Source organism: Grammomys surdaster, unplaced genomic scaffold, assembly GCF_004785775.1.
Source record: "Grammomys surdaster isolate TR1022 unplaced genomic scaffold, NIH_TR_1.0 97, whole genome shotgun sequence".
Classification (NCBI taxonomy): Eukaryota; Metazoa; Chordata; class Mammalia; order Rodentia; family Muridae; genus Grammomys; species Grammomys surdaster.
The window spans coordinates 2,158,396-2,173,827 of NW_021604576.1; the positions used below are offsets into that span (position 1 = coordinate 2,158,396).

General features: G+C 39.2%; 1 protein-coding gene across 2 annotated transcripts in view; it reads right to left on the minus strand.

Moving 5' to 3' along the window:
- Slc26a7 (solute carrier family 26 member 7) overlaps positions 1 to 15,432 on the minus strand; it is a 109,332-nt gene that overhangs the window by 52,452 nt on the left and 41,448 nt on the right. Inside the window, exon 5 of one of the 2 annotated variants that reach the window (XM_028779812.1) lies at positions 6,285 to 6,449. The exons of the other annotated variant lie outside the window; for it this stretch is intronic. Coding sequence (XP_028635645.1) covers positions 6,285 to 6,449 — 165 coding nt within the window. The remainder of the gene's footprint in view (positions 1 to 6,284; positions 6,450 to 15,432) is intronic. 2 annotated transcript variants of the gene reach the window in all.

Consider the following 15,432-nt stretch of genomic DNA (forward strand, 5'->3'; position numbering starts at 1 on the left):
TCTAAGGCTGAAAGTAGAAACTTTCCAAGAAGGTTCCCTAGAAAGATTGCCAAGTTTGCCTTCTCTCTTGAGCTTAATGGACAGAACTGTCCATTAGTGTCTAGGAAACATAGAGCCAGGCTGGTGAAGTGTGCTTTGCCACACTTCCCACAGGCTGGTGCCAGCTCAACATTGGCGCCTTCTCAAGGAAATCCACATGTGCAGATATGAATGAGGTTGTTTTGTCATTTTTATTATGCCCTTTGGGTAAACACCCTTTCTACTAAAGACATACTTCATCGTCTTTCAGTTTTCAAAAAATGCATTTTTCATTCTAAAGAGTTAAGGCTTTCTGTGTTATGTGTTTTGGAACCAGCTCCCATATGAGTAAAATACCTGACTCTGCAGAAAGAACAGAACAAGACACTTTAACTGCTGAACTGGGATTCCAAGACAGAGTGGTCCTTCTAACATGACTCTTAAATATATTAAAGTATAGCACATAACTTATGAAGTGAGAATATAATTGCAGAAGAGATTGAGGGCTGAATCAATGGAAAATTGTAAATAAATTTTAAAATATAATGTGTCTTCAAGTCTCAGAAAGAATTCTCACTAACAGAAAAAATATTTACTTTGACCTGTATTGCGTCCTGGGAGCCTCTCGCATCCCAGGTCTCTGGGACTTTCTAGAGGATCCCTCCCACCCTTGTCCCCCACCTCCGGCAGCTGAATATTTTCATTTATTCACCTGGCCCTCTGGCCTTTTCTCCTGTCTCGCCCCCATACCTTATGCTGCCCCCTTTTCTCTTACTCCTCCCCTGTCCCACCTAGGTCTCTTCCTCCCTCTGCCTTTGTTCCCTCTTCTAAGTGAAATTGAAGCGTTCTTACTTGGGCCTTTCTTCTTGTTTAACGTCTTATGGTCTGTTGAGTATATCATGGGTACTCTGTACTTTTTTGCTAATATCCACTTATCAGTGAGTTCATACCATATCCTTTTGGATCTGGGTTACCTCACTCAGGATGATAATTTCTAGTTACATCCATTTGCCTGCAAAACTCATGATGTCCTCCTTCTTAATAGCTGGGTACTATTCATTGTGTAAATGAACCACATTTTCTTTATCCATTCTTCTGTTGTGGGACATCTGGGTTGTTTCCAGCTTCTTGCTACTATGAATAAGGCTGCTATGAACATAGTGGATTACATATCCTTGTGGAATAGTGGAGAATTTTGGGGGTATATGTCCAGGAGGAGTATAGCTGGATCTTCAGGTACCTTAGCTGAAATGTTCAACAGTGGTGAGATGAAACCTAAAGAAACCACCTCCAGTAGTTAGACAAGGCTCCCAGTGGAGGGATGGGGACATCATCCCACCTTCAAAATTTTGGGCCCAGAATTGTTCCTGTCTGAAAGAAATGCAGGGACAAAAATGAAGCAGAGACTAAAGGAATGGCCAACTAGTGACTGGCCCAACCTGGGATCCATCCCATGGGCAGGCACCAAACCCTGACACCATTACTGATACAATGTTGTGCTTGCAGACAGGAACCTAGTAGGCTGTCCTCTGAGAGGCTCTACCAGCAGCTAACTGAGACAGATGCAGATATTTACAGCCAAGCACTGGACTGAGGTCAGGGACTCCTATGGAAGAACTAGGGGAAGGGCTGGAAGAATGGAAGGGATGGCAGTGCCATAGGAAGGCCAATAGTGTCAACAAACCCAGACCCCTCGGAACTCCCAGAGATTAAGCCACCAACCAAATAGCATACACGGGCTGGTCCAAGGACCCTTAGCAAGATGTAATTATGGACTGTCTTTGTCTTGTCTGGCCTCAGTGGGAGAGGATAAACCTAATCCTCTAGAGACTTGATGACTCAGGGAAGGGGGAATTCTGAGGTCGGGTTGGGGGAGCTCACCCTCTCAGAGGTGAAGTGGAGGGGAATGGGGTGAAGAACTCTGGGAGGGGGTAGCAGGAGGGAGCAACATTTAGAATGTAGATTAAATGAATAAATAAATAAATAAATAAACAAACAACTATTTACTTTCAAAGTTTATAAATTTTCAGTTCACTGTGCTTTTTAAACTGCAAAGAGACATGTGTCTTTACTTTGTTGCTTCATTTTGTGCATCTGAATACATCTCTAGAGAGGAGAAGTATCAGTATTTATTACTTAATCAAGAGCTTGAAGAATCTAGGCTTTTTACATCTATTCATTTCCAGTAAGAAGGCAATGGCTTGCATTTATTGAACAGCTATGTCTCAGTCTTTTTTATAATCCTTCATGATATTATTGTCATCAGTTAGCCAAATGGACAACTAGGGTCTAGCCACATCTTCCAGTGCCAGCCTACAGAAAAAACATAGAAGAAGGAAACTTTTGTGATTTCCGTGCTTACCCTCACTCTTGCTGTCAAGTTCACCTACCCTGATACTGAGGCATGCCTGCACTGGTATAAGAACCTACTTCTTCGGGAGTCCAATGTAGACTAAAGAACACCTAAAATATTCAACCTCACGGATTGAACAACTACTAGATGCTTGGCCTTTCTGTTGTTGAACTATATGGATCACAACCTGTATACATATGGTATATTAAATATATATGATATATTCACTATATATGATATATTCATTATATAGCATATATTTATTACACATATATATGTGTGTGTGTAATATATATATATATATATATAGATATAGATATAGATATAGATATAGATATAGATATAGATATATATATATGTAAAATCTGTTCTAATACTAATACTATAATACTATAATCTGGTACCAATCTGACTTACATAGTTTGTTGAAAGTGTCCCATTGAGGTGAGTATATTTTTCAGCCCAAAGAGACCATTGGACAGAGTTGTTACCAACTCAATTTAAATAACAGACTTCTTTATTGCACAGATCAGCATCCCTGAGGAAAGAAGCACTGGGGTAGCCACTGTTGTAGCATCGGGCAGTAATAGCTACTGCAAACAAAGGATCAGAACAAAAGGAGAAGACGATATTTTCTCTCAAAATTGACAGTAAAGACCAATACTGATGGAATGAATTACAGCACAAATAAGCTAAATGTGATTTTTAAAAATAAAAACCAGTGTCCCAGACCATAAAATTTGTAACAGGCTCATTATGCATTCTTATAAAATATTCTATACTTTAATTTACGTGACAAGGTGTGGTCCTTTTCTCCCCACAACCTCGCTAGCTTTCAAGCAGGATATAAGAAACTCAGAAGGAAGTAGTCAAAAAGCAAATCCCCCCAAATTATGCCCACTGACTTTCCTCCAAGTACTGTGATCAGACCTTTTATCTGCTCTGCATTACAATGACAAGTTCAGGCCTCCTCTTTCAGGTACAACTTAAATAATCAGGGGCAAGACGGAATTTATATTCTGATCACCAAATTCAACTGAACTGTCCTGAAACTCTTTGTCAACTACCCCAGTAAAATTATCCACTGTGAACAGATTAATTTTCAAACTAATACTCAACTACCACATTTTCTTCTTTTTAGGTAGTCACACTATGCACTATGGGTTGGCTGATAATTCACTATGCAGCTCAAGCTAGCCAGTAACTCACACTACACTCCAGGCTGGCCTCAGACTCATGCTATTTTTATTTCCTCCCTTAGTCTCTCAAGTGCTCAGATTATTAGTTTGTGTCATTTGTATCTTAAATCACTATAATTTTTGACTCAGAAGTGCTACCACACTGACCAAGAACAACCCTCACTTCTGACCAGCCTGAGAACACAGGATCTTCTCACACAGAGCAGCAACAGTCAACATGTCTTTTAATTTTTTTCTATCAAAAAAAAAGCATCGAATCTTCCAGTAGCTGACTAATGTGAATTTAAAATCTATAATCTACACATGCACCTGGCTGTGAGTCAGTCTCAGTGTAGGATCTTACAAAAGGTCTTCAAAGGTGTTTGATCCAGATAAGATAAAGTAACCTATAGTTCACCCCCCCCCAAAAAAAAAAAAAAAAGGAGGAAAGGGAGTCACATGCACAATGCTTCAGTGAGCATGTCCTCACAGTAATGGTTGGGATGGCAGGGAACAATGCCATTCCCAAGTCAGTGTGGCCTGTGTCTTTATCACCCTTCTGAAAACAAAGGTGATCATCTATATACGTAGAAATGCGCAAGCAGGGCTCAGTTCTAACCCATGTGTGTTTTCTACTCTGCACATGTGTGGATTAACATCCACTCCCAGGCAGGTCAAGGCAGAATCTTCTCCAATTCTATTTTGTCCTGTAGACTGGGAGTCACCGAAGGTCTTAACTCTTAGCCAGTCCTCTAATGGCTTACAGCTACTCTGGTCTGCTTTTGTTTGAGTTGGAGCATGGGATTATGATGCTTCCAGGCACAGTTCCAGTTTTCTTGTTTTGATTTTAAGCTTTCTTGCAGTGAATGAATCACTGAGCCAGATATTACCTAAGCAACAAAACTCCAGACCCGACGTGCAGCCCCAGACCACTGCGCTTTCTTACTAGTTTATCACTGGAGAAAAGGTCTTTAATACTATTGATACTATGTTTTTCCAAACACCAAGCTGGTTGTTTTTATTTTATAACATTCATTCCCACTTGTGTTTATTTCTGTTTATTTGGTCATTTCTGTTTTACACACTAAAAGTTGAGCTGCAGGAGGGCAAAACCCCACTTCTCCTTAGTGCTGGCACATGCCCCAAACACTACATGTATACAATGGCATTAAGGAGAATTTCTGTATATCTCTTTTATTCTCACATTTATAAAAATAGGGTTTTTATTACGTCTTTGAGAATTTCCTATGTGTATGTACAGTATTTAGAATTTTTTTCTTTTATTTCTGAGATTATACTACAATTATAACATTTCTCCTTTTACTATCATCCTAGGTCCAGCTGTACCACTGTTTGGCATGCCCAAAGGACTCAACATCTTGCTACACAGATATTTGGTAATTAAAAAAAAATACACACACACACACACAAAAAAAAAAACTATTAACAATCAGACTTAGAAATGATACAGGTGGGGTGAAGTATCAATATGTTGAAATTTCTAGACAGAATTTAGTAGAAACATTATACCATTTTGATAAGAGTAATTCTAAAACTTGAAATATGTTTTAAATAATCAGTAGGGCTCAGGAGATGGCTCAGAAGTTAAAGTGCTTGTCATGCAGGCAAAAAAATCAGATTCCCAAATCTTATAAACACCAGGTAGCCAAGGAGGTCCTGCTTGTAATTCCAGTGTTTAGAAGGCAGAGAAAGGATTTCCAGAGCAAACAGGATAACTAAATAAACCATGCTCATGAACAGTGGTTTCAGTGGGAAACCCTGTCCCAGGGAATAAGGTAAAGAGCAAGTGAGGAAAACTACTGAAGTCAAGCACAGCCTCCCTATACACACACATGCCTCACACAAGTGCCCACACATATGAGAAAACACGAGAAAAATCAATAATGCAGATACTGATATGCCTATGAAGTGAATCCCCGCTAGGGCACAGAAAACTGAGAAGTACCACCAATTACCTCCAAAACAGAAATTCAACCAGTAGGTTATTGTACTTCCACATACTGGGTGCTTAGTTAGACAATTAGCTTTAAGATTAAGGGTGACACAGCGCTTGCTATAAAATATTAATATTGTGATGCAGCAACACATAAACTTTTAAGTAAAGTGAAGTTTGTTGGCCATGAAGTCCGTTACTTGAATATTTGCTGTAGTTGTTATAAAGCCCCAACTGAATGTAAAGTCCTAAGCAGTCAAGGATTTTAAGTCAAGTCTCCAAAGAAAACAAGAGCGGTGGAATGCTGTTATGGAAATATGCTGAAACTGGTCAGTCATTCCTCTCAAATTCAGACAGCTTTTAGTAGCTGATTGTCTGCTACTGGGCTCCAGTCACCAACACCAACCACACCTCTGTTTTGATCCCTACTGCAGTTTACAATTCTGAAAGAATGTGATAGAGTGGATCAAAAGCCTGGTAGATGGATTTCATTAGAACTTGGCAACAGATCTGACTCCCGAAACCACCTAGCTATTTTTTTCTCACCAAACACCCAACTTATATTTAATTATTCACTATAGTGAATGATTTCCAAAATCAGTAGATTGTACTCATTAAACTAGTTTCATACCCCAATCACACTTAAAACATCCTATTATTTTAAAATTTAAACCCAACTTTCTGTAGAACAGAAAACTCTTGGTATTATAGTAAGCTAAATTGAATTTTTTGAAATATATACCCAGATTATATAAACAACAGAGTCACTTAGAAAACTCACATAAAAGAATCCCAATGGTCCAGATATATATGGCATTTTTATTCCCAAGAGATACTTGACTTGTGATGTCACGACATGGGTGGCGGCCCCCGTGGTCATGGCGCTGATCACAGGCTCTGTAAGCAGGAATGTGGCACTGCCCAGCTGCAGCACAAACATGACTAGCTGAAATGACAGAGGAGAGTTGGGCATCACATGCAAGTCACATACTCAAGGTTCCTGAAGAGGAAATATCAGACACCTTTCGTTTTATAGATACATAGTGAGCTGGAGTAAATGGGATTCTTAACTTTTATGGATTCAGTATTTGTGTACTTTTGAAAATATTACAAGATTCTAGGATGTTCTAAATTATATCAGGTACAGTACACATGATTTCATTAAAATCAAACCAATAGGTTTTTTTCTAAATGTTGACCTTTCTTTTTCTTAGTCTGCTACTGGGAATCTAGTCATCAGCATTGACCAGACCTTCTGTGTCATTCTCCTAGAGTTCACAGTACTGAAAGAATGCAACAAAACTGTTCTGTTGTTTAACTATGCTGCAAAACTTGGAGACAGTTTCAAAGGAATCAACATGTGGATCTGTGGAAGAAAAATCAAATTTGATTCACTACTTGATACCCATTAAATGTATAATTTCATAAGTACTGAGGAGAGGAAGGACTTTTTACCTCAGCTTCTGAAAAGTGGGAGCAAAAGATGCCTTGAGGCCTCTCTAAAAGGCTAGGATTTCATCCACAGAGAAGAAGGAGGAGGGGTGAGGGGATTGGGGGTTCCTGGGTGGGTGGGGGATGGGGTAAGGGGACAACATATGAAATGTAAATAAAACATCCAATAAAATAAATTTAAAAAAAAAGAAGAGTGGTTGAAATGTAGCCCAGATAAACTTTTTTAAACAAGAATGTGTAGAGTATTAGGAATTGAATGATGGTTGTTTTAAAGAAATATGTGAATATTGATTAATCTCCTGCAAATGATGAACTTGGAAAATATGAACTTGGAAAACTTTTATTTTGTTTTGTTACCTTTCATTAAAATTTCTCTTTAGAATAAAAAAAAAGGCTAGAATTTACTGTGATGACACAGGACCTATAATGCAGAGAGGGGAACAGGAATGCCTCTTAAGAAGCAGGACTTTACAGAAATCACTACAGAAACATTAAATACTTAATAACTGACAGCATCATCCTCCATCTCAAAACAAGCTCATGATAAGGCAAAAGTGGGCTCTTACCATTCCAATCATATCTTTTGCCAAAGGAATAGAAACAGCTTAAGATCTTTGACTATACAAACTCAGTCACAGGATCAGTAAAAAAAAAAAAAAAATAAGACTTAGTAGTTTGGAAGTAATACTAAATTATATTTTTGAGAATACCTTCCAGAAAAGGGGTGAAAGTCCATGTTTTAACAATAGTATCTAGGTCAAGTCTTAAAATTCCTGTTAGAAAATGAGATTAAGAAGAAACCAGAAGGAATCCCAATAGCAATGGGATTCCATGCCATCAAGAGGTTAACAGTGAGGTATCGAAGTTCAAACTTTTATCTAGTTCCACCAGAACATACATTGCAAAAACGTGTGACATCTGTATTGTGATACCATCACTATTCACGGTTGGCTACCAGCAACAATGCTCTCATGTTAAAATGGAGTTTCCTGGGCAGAACCTGGAAGCTTAGCTTTATGATCCTGTTTTCTCCCACATCCTAAATATGTGTCTGTAGAAAACACCTTCTGCAATTCTCTGAACTGAACCATCATCCATAAATTATTACAGTGATATCTGCCCTGTTCAACTGTTAGAGCTGTGGTGGTAAAGTGCATGTGAAATGATACATGAAAATGATTTGAAGCCTGTAGATAATGCAGAACAGATGATACAGAAAGATACCATGAGGTATTTCGTATATCTACTCTGTAAGGAAAACTAACCATCAGTTTTGAAAAAGCAGACCTGGCCCCAGCACATTTCCCACTCTGGAAACCTTGAAAGAACGTGAGTGCAGAGAGGGTTGTACTTGAATTGTTGCAGTTTAGCTACCACTTTCTATCCAATATGTGATAGAAAAAGAATGATTGTCATTAAAACAGAAAAGAGGCAATCTCCCACAGCCAACACGGGAAGGGAAGGCTATAGCGTCTGGTATTATGATTTGTTTCAGAAACTTTATGTTAGCTTGGAAAGCAGAAACAAGACCCTGCTGGAAACTCCAACACAAGCAGGCTTATGAGTACTAAAGGAACATAGTGATCTCTGTGGCCTCTCTTGACACAGTCTGTTGGTTTTCTTCTAAAAACACAATCAAGAGAAACACTGAACCAAGAATTCCCAAGTATCTCTTTATTAGCAAGATCATAAGATCGTGAGTTCTCATTTATACGGTATTAACTCTTTTAGGTCATGAAGATGAAATTAGCATATTGTTAAAAGACAAAGAACAGTAGAGTTGAATCTTCTTTTTATCTAAGTGAACCCCAGATGCAGTTCACATCTTTAAACTCTGGAAGCTATTCACAATACAAAATGTTACATATGTGTAGAAGGCTGGGAAGTTTCTATCTGTGTGACTTGGAGCTAATCATTATTTTGAGATGAAAATTCTCCAAAGGCTTTTAAAGGCCATCTTCATTTCAACTGCTTTTGATTCATTTCTTAAATTACAAGATCTTTTCAGATGGGTTTATGACTTGTTGTGCTGAGCAATCTAAAGTGGTAACTGAGGGTAACTGCCTACACCACGAACTTCCACTAACACCTTTGGCGTTTCCACAGTTGAAGTTTCTAAGACAAGTCCAGGGTATCAAAAGATTCTAACTATTTCAAATATTGAAATATCCTAAGCCTCAGAAATCAGAGACAAGGGGATATCACCTTTTAAAACCCCAGAGCCTCAACTGTTGTAATATGCTATGTGACCACAGATCTGTGCCTTTAAAACAGCCTGCCAGCAAGGGCAAACACTTGGAACAGAGAGTGCTCGAGTGAAAGGCCAACTGGTCTCCTTCTCACACAGCCACTGGGCCTCCAGCAAGGACTACTGCAAACATGTGGAGGCTTGCTTGCTTCTGTCTTTCCTTTTCTTCATTCTCAAGCTGTTGGAAACCTAGATTTACTTACTGTGTTTATAGTCTTACCTTTTCAAGTGTGTTGTGGAAGCTAGGCAGTGAAGATGCATGTTTTTAATGCCAGCACTTGGAAAGCAGAGGCAGATGGATCTGGATTGATATGAGTTCAAGGCCAGTCTGTTCTACAAAGTGAGTTCCAGGGCAGCCAAGGCTACACAGGGAGGCCTCATATAGAAAAAACAAAACAAAACAAATGGACAAAGTGCCATGTAAAGGGAATTCTTCATGTTATTTACTTTTACTTCCAATCCAAACTCAGAATTGATCCACATCTTTGAATATTTGACATTCTATCCACAGCATTCTTCATAACCCAGAACAACAGCAGATGTGAGGAGGAGGAAGAGGTGAGGAGAAAGAAAGGAAGGGAAGCAGTGGGATGGGCAAAGAGAGAAGCAGGAGAAGAGAAAGTTAAAAAATCACCCTCTTCTCACCATCCAAACTGCAACAGCTCATTCACAGGGGAGTTGATCTGGTACACAGAGACAAATATCTACAATCTGAATGTAGCAAATCCTATCTTGGAACAGTGTGCTTTAGAAAGAGAACGAACAGACTTACAAACTTACAAAACGAAAAATGGGGATTCTCAAGAATATTTCACTGAGGGTCCTTATTAAGGATTTTGAAGCAAATGACATACTACACAGCCATAGCTCCTTTTACCAACACAGATGATGATAATGATTGCATTCTGGTTAATATCCTCTCCCAAATAGCTATGCTCTGTCTAATGAGAACATAAATTTCATGCAATATACGACAGCTATTCATAGCAATACCAATGTTCCGGGCTAATGCTTAAAACCTCTGACACACATTTTCAAGGTTCACTACCATGGTATTATTTGATCATGTCTGTATAAAACATCATGTGTTCTATATAAATTAAATTTATTTCTGATTTCAGTCCTTTATTTTCAGGTGACCTTCAGATATTTTTTAAAGTTTAAGTAGGAAATGACAGTATGTTTGAGTGAATGTGATACGCCATGCGTTTCAGGTGGCGTTGCTATGCCAGGTAACTACCTTTGCCCTGTGGCAAATCACTTAGCCATTCAATGAGTTTTTATGGATCACCCGTTATGAGATAGACATAGCATTGTTGCAAATGAGAGGACTGAAGACACAGATCACACCTCAAAATATTTAAGGAAAAGTGAAAAATTGAAAGAAAATGTCAATATTCAATAAAATTTTGAAGGAAAGGTGAAATTAGGTTGCTAGGAAATAGGAGTGTGATTTACGACTGTAAAAAGATAAAAATTGAAATACATATTTTAAAAAGCCTAACAGGAGTATTTGGATGAAAAGTCTGAAAAGCTTTGAAGCTGGGACCTAAAAGATGAATAGGTTTCCTAGAGTTTGATGGACAGTGTATTTAGGGTAGGGGAAAGAACACGAACTAAACAGGCTATATATGACTACTCCATGTACTTACTATCTTTGTAACTTAATATATATATTTCCTAAAGAAGTAAAAGTTACATTAAAGAAGAAAACCTTCTCCATCTTTCCCATAGAATTCATTGAAAAATCTCCTTTTCTTACTTGACTGTGTGCAATGGAGGAAGTCCTGAGTCCTGACACTTGACTCTAGGAGGAAGGAGGACTCAAGTAGAACAAAATATCTGGAGGTTCAAGGTATGAGATGAACATAAATAATTATACCAAGAGAATGACATTAAGTACACACATGCAAGGGAACACAAATATGTGATGTTACCCATAGCCATCTTAGCCAGACTCCCTGGGTCACCAAACATAGCCATCTTAGCCAGACTCCCTGGGTCACCAAAACAGACTTGAAAGTAGAAGAAAAGCTAGTAGTTGGGAAGAGCAAGGGGATTTCCAGGAATAGCAGAAGGATTAGAGGGTGTTGATAAATAAGCGTGTCATGGCCCAAGGCTCAGGAATCAACAAAAGAGCTCCCAATGCCCAAAGCTAGAGCAAAATAAACATAGTATTGGGATATAAAATAGACATCCATGAGTCCATATTGATATAGATGGACTAAATCCATAGGGAAGAATATGCAGATGTCATCTGAATAATCCCAAACATTTGTGCAGATTGTCCCTACACCTTAACTCCCCATTTAATACAGCATCCTCTCAACAGTAGTTGAGGAGCTAAGTGACAATAAATGTGATCAAAGTACATTACAGATATGTATAACAATGTCTTAACAGAACTCATTATGTATAATGAATAAATGCTAATAAAAAGCTATGTTAAAAAATAAAGGAAGACAGGGGAAAAAAAGGAGAGGAAAGGAGAGTCGATGAGAGGAGAGTCGAGGGGAGGGGAGGGGAGGGGAGGGGAGGGGAGGCGGGGGAGGGAAGGAAAGAAACCAGGCAGTGATGACATATGTATTTACTCCCAGCACTTGAGAGTCAAAGGCAGGGTGATCTCTCAAGAGTTTGAGGCCAGCCTGGTCCATAGAGTAAGTTCCAGGATAGTCATGGCTACAAAGATACACTATGTCTTAAAAAACAGAGAGGGGAGGAGGGAGGGAGAGAGGGAGGGAGAGAGGGAGAAGGAGAGAGAGGCAAACAAATGAATGGACCGACAGATGAAAGGAGGGAGGGAAGGAAGAAGAAAGGAAAGGAAATGTGCCACCGGATTCTGCAGGAAGACAGGACTATTGAAGAACAAGTTTTGAATTGTCTGTTACACTTAAGGAGGAAGTCAAGACAGAGATATGATTAGAAAGCACTCCAGAAGTGGAATATAGATGAAAAATAGTTCAACAGGGTCATGTGGAGAGGACAGCTCTGTTTGCTTAAAAGAAGCAAAACTAGCCAAGAGGGGATGGCAGAAAATACAGCAAGAAATGCTGAAGTCAGAACAAGGAGTACTGTAAAAAGCAGTTAAAAGGGATTGTCTCAGGACCAACTGACATCATTCTTCCATACATTTATTAAACACCTAAATTTGCCAAGACTTATGTAAGTCTGGCTCCTGCATCGGAGCCAAGCTTTAACAGATTCCATCTAATGTTAGAATGTGGGGCAGTCGTTTAAAGAGTGAGTATGAGAGAGGTGACCAGAGTTGGAAAGACACAGCCCCCAAAGCACACAGAATGAGAAAGGATAACAAAGAGATGCCCTTAATAAACCAGCAGGCAAACATGTTGGCAAACAAACATGGCATGACTTTGCTGTGCCACAGAATAGATTAGAAACTCACTTGCCTTGAGACCTGTTTCTTTTTCCAGTTACATTCGTGGTTGAAGAGTATGCCATATTATATTTGGTGGCCAGAATTTTCATGACAAAACTAAGTGAAGCAGGAGACCATGAGATTCAGAACTGCTTGGGATGCATGGTTTGACTCTTCTGTCTTCCTTTCTACTACAGCCAACAAAAACAATATGGAGGCCAACTGGGATGAGTGGAGACATCATGTTATTAAAGGAGACAGAAGTGTGTGGAGTTGATAGACAGTGGACTTGCAGTTTGACTTCCCATCATGTATGGGAATAATAGTGACACAGAAGTAGAGATTCTGATGACTAGACTGTTATATTCAATCAGGGTGGACCATAGGATATATGACCAACTTAGAAAGTTCTAAGCCTTGTTAACCTCCTTCATTAAGAACTGCAGTACAATTTAAAAGATACAGGATGATTTTCTGTCCTTTTATTTAAAAAAAAAAACAGAAGCAAAAAAAAAAGGCTAATGTGTAAAGGTAAGAAAAAAATCTTCATTTAATTTTGCTTATTTAACATAGTGAAGTCACTAACACTTAATTAACCTTTTCCCTCTTTAATTTCTTTAAGTCATGGTAATTAAGCACCAGCTGCTGGAATTAGAAGGGTAAACATTTTGTGTTCCACAGAGGCCTGCAGTGTATGAAGGAAGACAAACACACAAATACTGTTTCCTGGTATCAAGAAGCCATAGAAAAAAAGGAAGGATCAGGGCTTTATGGGACCACACAGAGTTACACAGCCATGTTTTGAGACAGAGGGAAGAGCCCTACATAGATGGAGAAAGACCTTTGTCAACCCACTGAGTAAGCATAGAACCCAGGTTTCTACCTACTTCATAGTGTGACCCTGGAGCACAGGCTGCTTTTCCCATATGCACAAAGTGACATATGGGAAAGAGCAAGAGCAGCACTGCTCCAGAAGATGACGGCCTTGCTCTCCCTCCTTCCTTTCTCAGATCAGCTTAGAAAGCTGGGCCTGGTGGCACAAGCCTTAGGTCTGAGCACTGGGCACATCAAAGCAACACTGCAAGCTTGAGGACAGCCCGTGGTACATAGTGAGACCTTGTCTCAATAAAGAAACAAACAAACAAATGAATAAATAAATAAGAATATAAGCTGTGCACTTCGGCAGTCGTAATAGTGTAGATGGAGTACAAATTCTATTATGCCATCTCCTAATTATAATATACTATATAAAGGCTTACTGATAAAGTACTTGCCTGAATTTCATCTCCATAGTCTATTTGTTTTTAACAATAGCTGGCCATGGTGGCCACACATTTGCATTCAAGCACTGGGGAAGCAGAGACTACAATGTCCAACCTTCTCCTTCACAGAAGAATAAAGCTCATGATTTTCAGGAAAAAAAAAATAAGTATGATGTATGGAAAAGACAGGGTGAATAGCTTTTACCTTAAGTCCTTCTATCCTCGGGAGCATCTTACTAATAAGCTACATATGTTTAGTGCGAATACTACAGGGAGGTGGAAGATCTTGGTCTGTAGTTTGTCACCCTGAAGACTTAAGACCATATGTTGCTAGACGCCAGTGGTGCAATACCACTGGTCTCTGTCACTGAACACCCCACCCCCACCAAGAGTGCTTATGCAACTCTTAAACAAAGAAGCTGTATATGCTTTGTCCTCAGGGCAGAAATCTTGTCCTGAGGTTATTTCAGAAAAGTAGAGCTTGGGAAATTTTCCAAAATTAAATGGGTAAACGACAGTCCTAGGCCTCTCTAAGTTCTTGGAAAAAGAAAGAGACAAAGTGCCCATCATGAAGACTAATAAGGGACATCGATGGCTCTGAAAGGGCAATGGCTTTTATTGAGTGCTTGCTTCCCTACAGAAAGATGTATCCCTCTATCTCAAAATTCAACCCTGAACTTAATGGTCCATTGCTGTTAGCGTGCAAACAATTCTTCTCTTGACTGTTACTGGCTTTCAGCTAGGAAACTTGTTTTTCTTTCATGAAAAGTAATATTCATAATGCATAATTATATCAGTTACACTAAAAATGCTCTTCACGAATGATAATGTGGCTTAGAGAGAGATCATAGAGAGGCTGGAGAGATGAGGCTGGAGAGATGAGACAATGGCTAATAGTGCTTGCTGAACAAGCCCAAGGTCCTGTGTTCAAATACAGTACTCACATTACAAAGCCAGGCATGGCCATGTACATGTGCAACCCAAGTGTTGTGGAAGACAGAGTCAAGATGATCACTGGGATTGATGGCTATCAACCAAGCTCCAGGCTCAGTGAGATAGTTTCTCAAGGAAATAAATCTGAGAGTAATAGTAGGACCTTTGATATACACTAGCTTACATTACACACATGCATTTGGAGCTGGGAACACACATATGCACATACATTTACATACAATGAGAAGATGGTTCAGTGAATGAAGTGCATGTCACACAAGCATAAGGATCTAACTTCAAATCCCTAGCACATACTTAAATATCAGGTGGGCAAGTTGGCCCACTTGTAATTGCAATACTTGGGGCATGGAGAAAGGGATCCCTGCAGCAGGATGGCTGACCAAGATAGACCAAGTCAGCAAGCTCTGTATCAAGTGAAAAGCCATGATTCAATATAAAGAATAGAGAAAAATTCGGAAGACCTTCCATGTCAACCTGCAACATCCACACATACACACATATGTGAGTGCCATAACAATGCCAACACACTTCAATACGCCCACAGGGAGGGACAGGGAAAAGGAGAGGAAGAGGATGAGAGTAGCTACAAAATGTTATTCGGGCAAAGGTGGCCTATAGTATGAATGTATATTGCTTG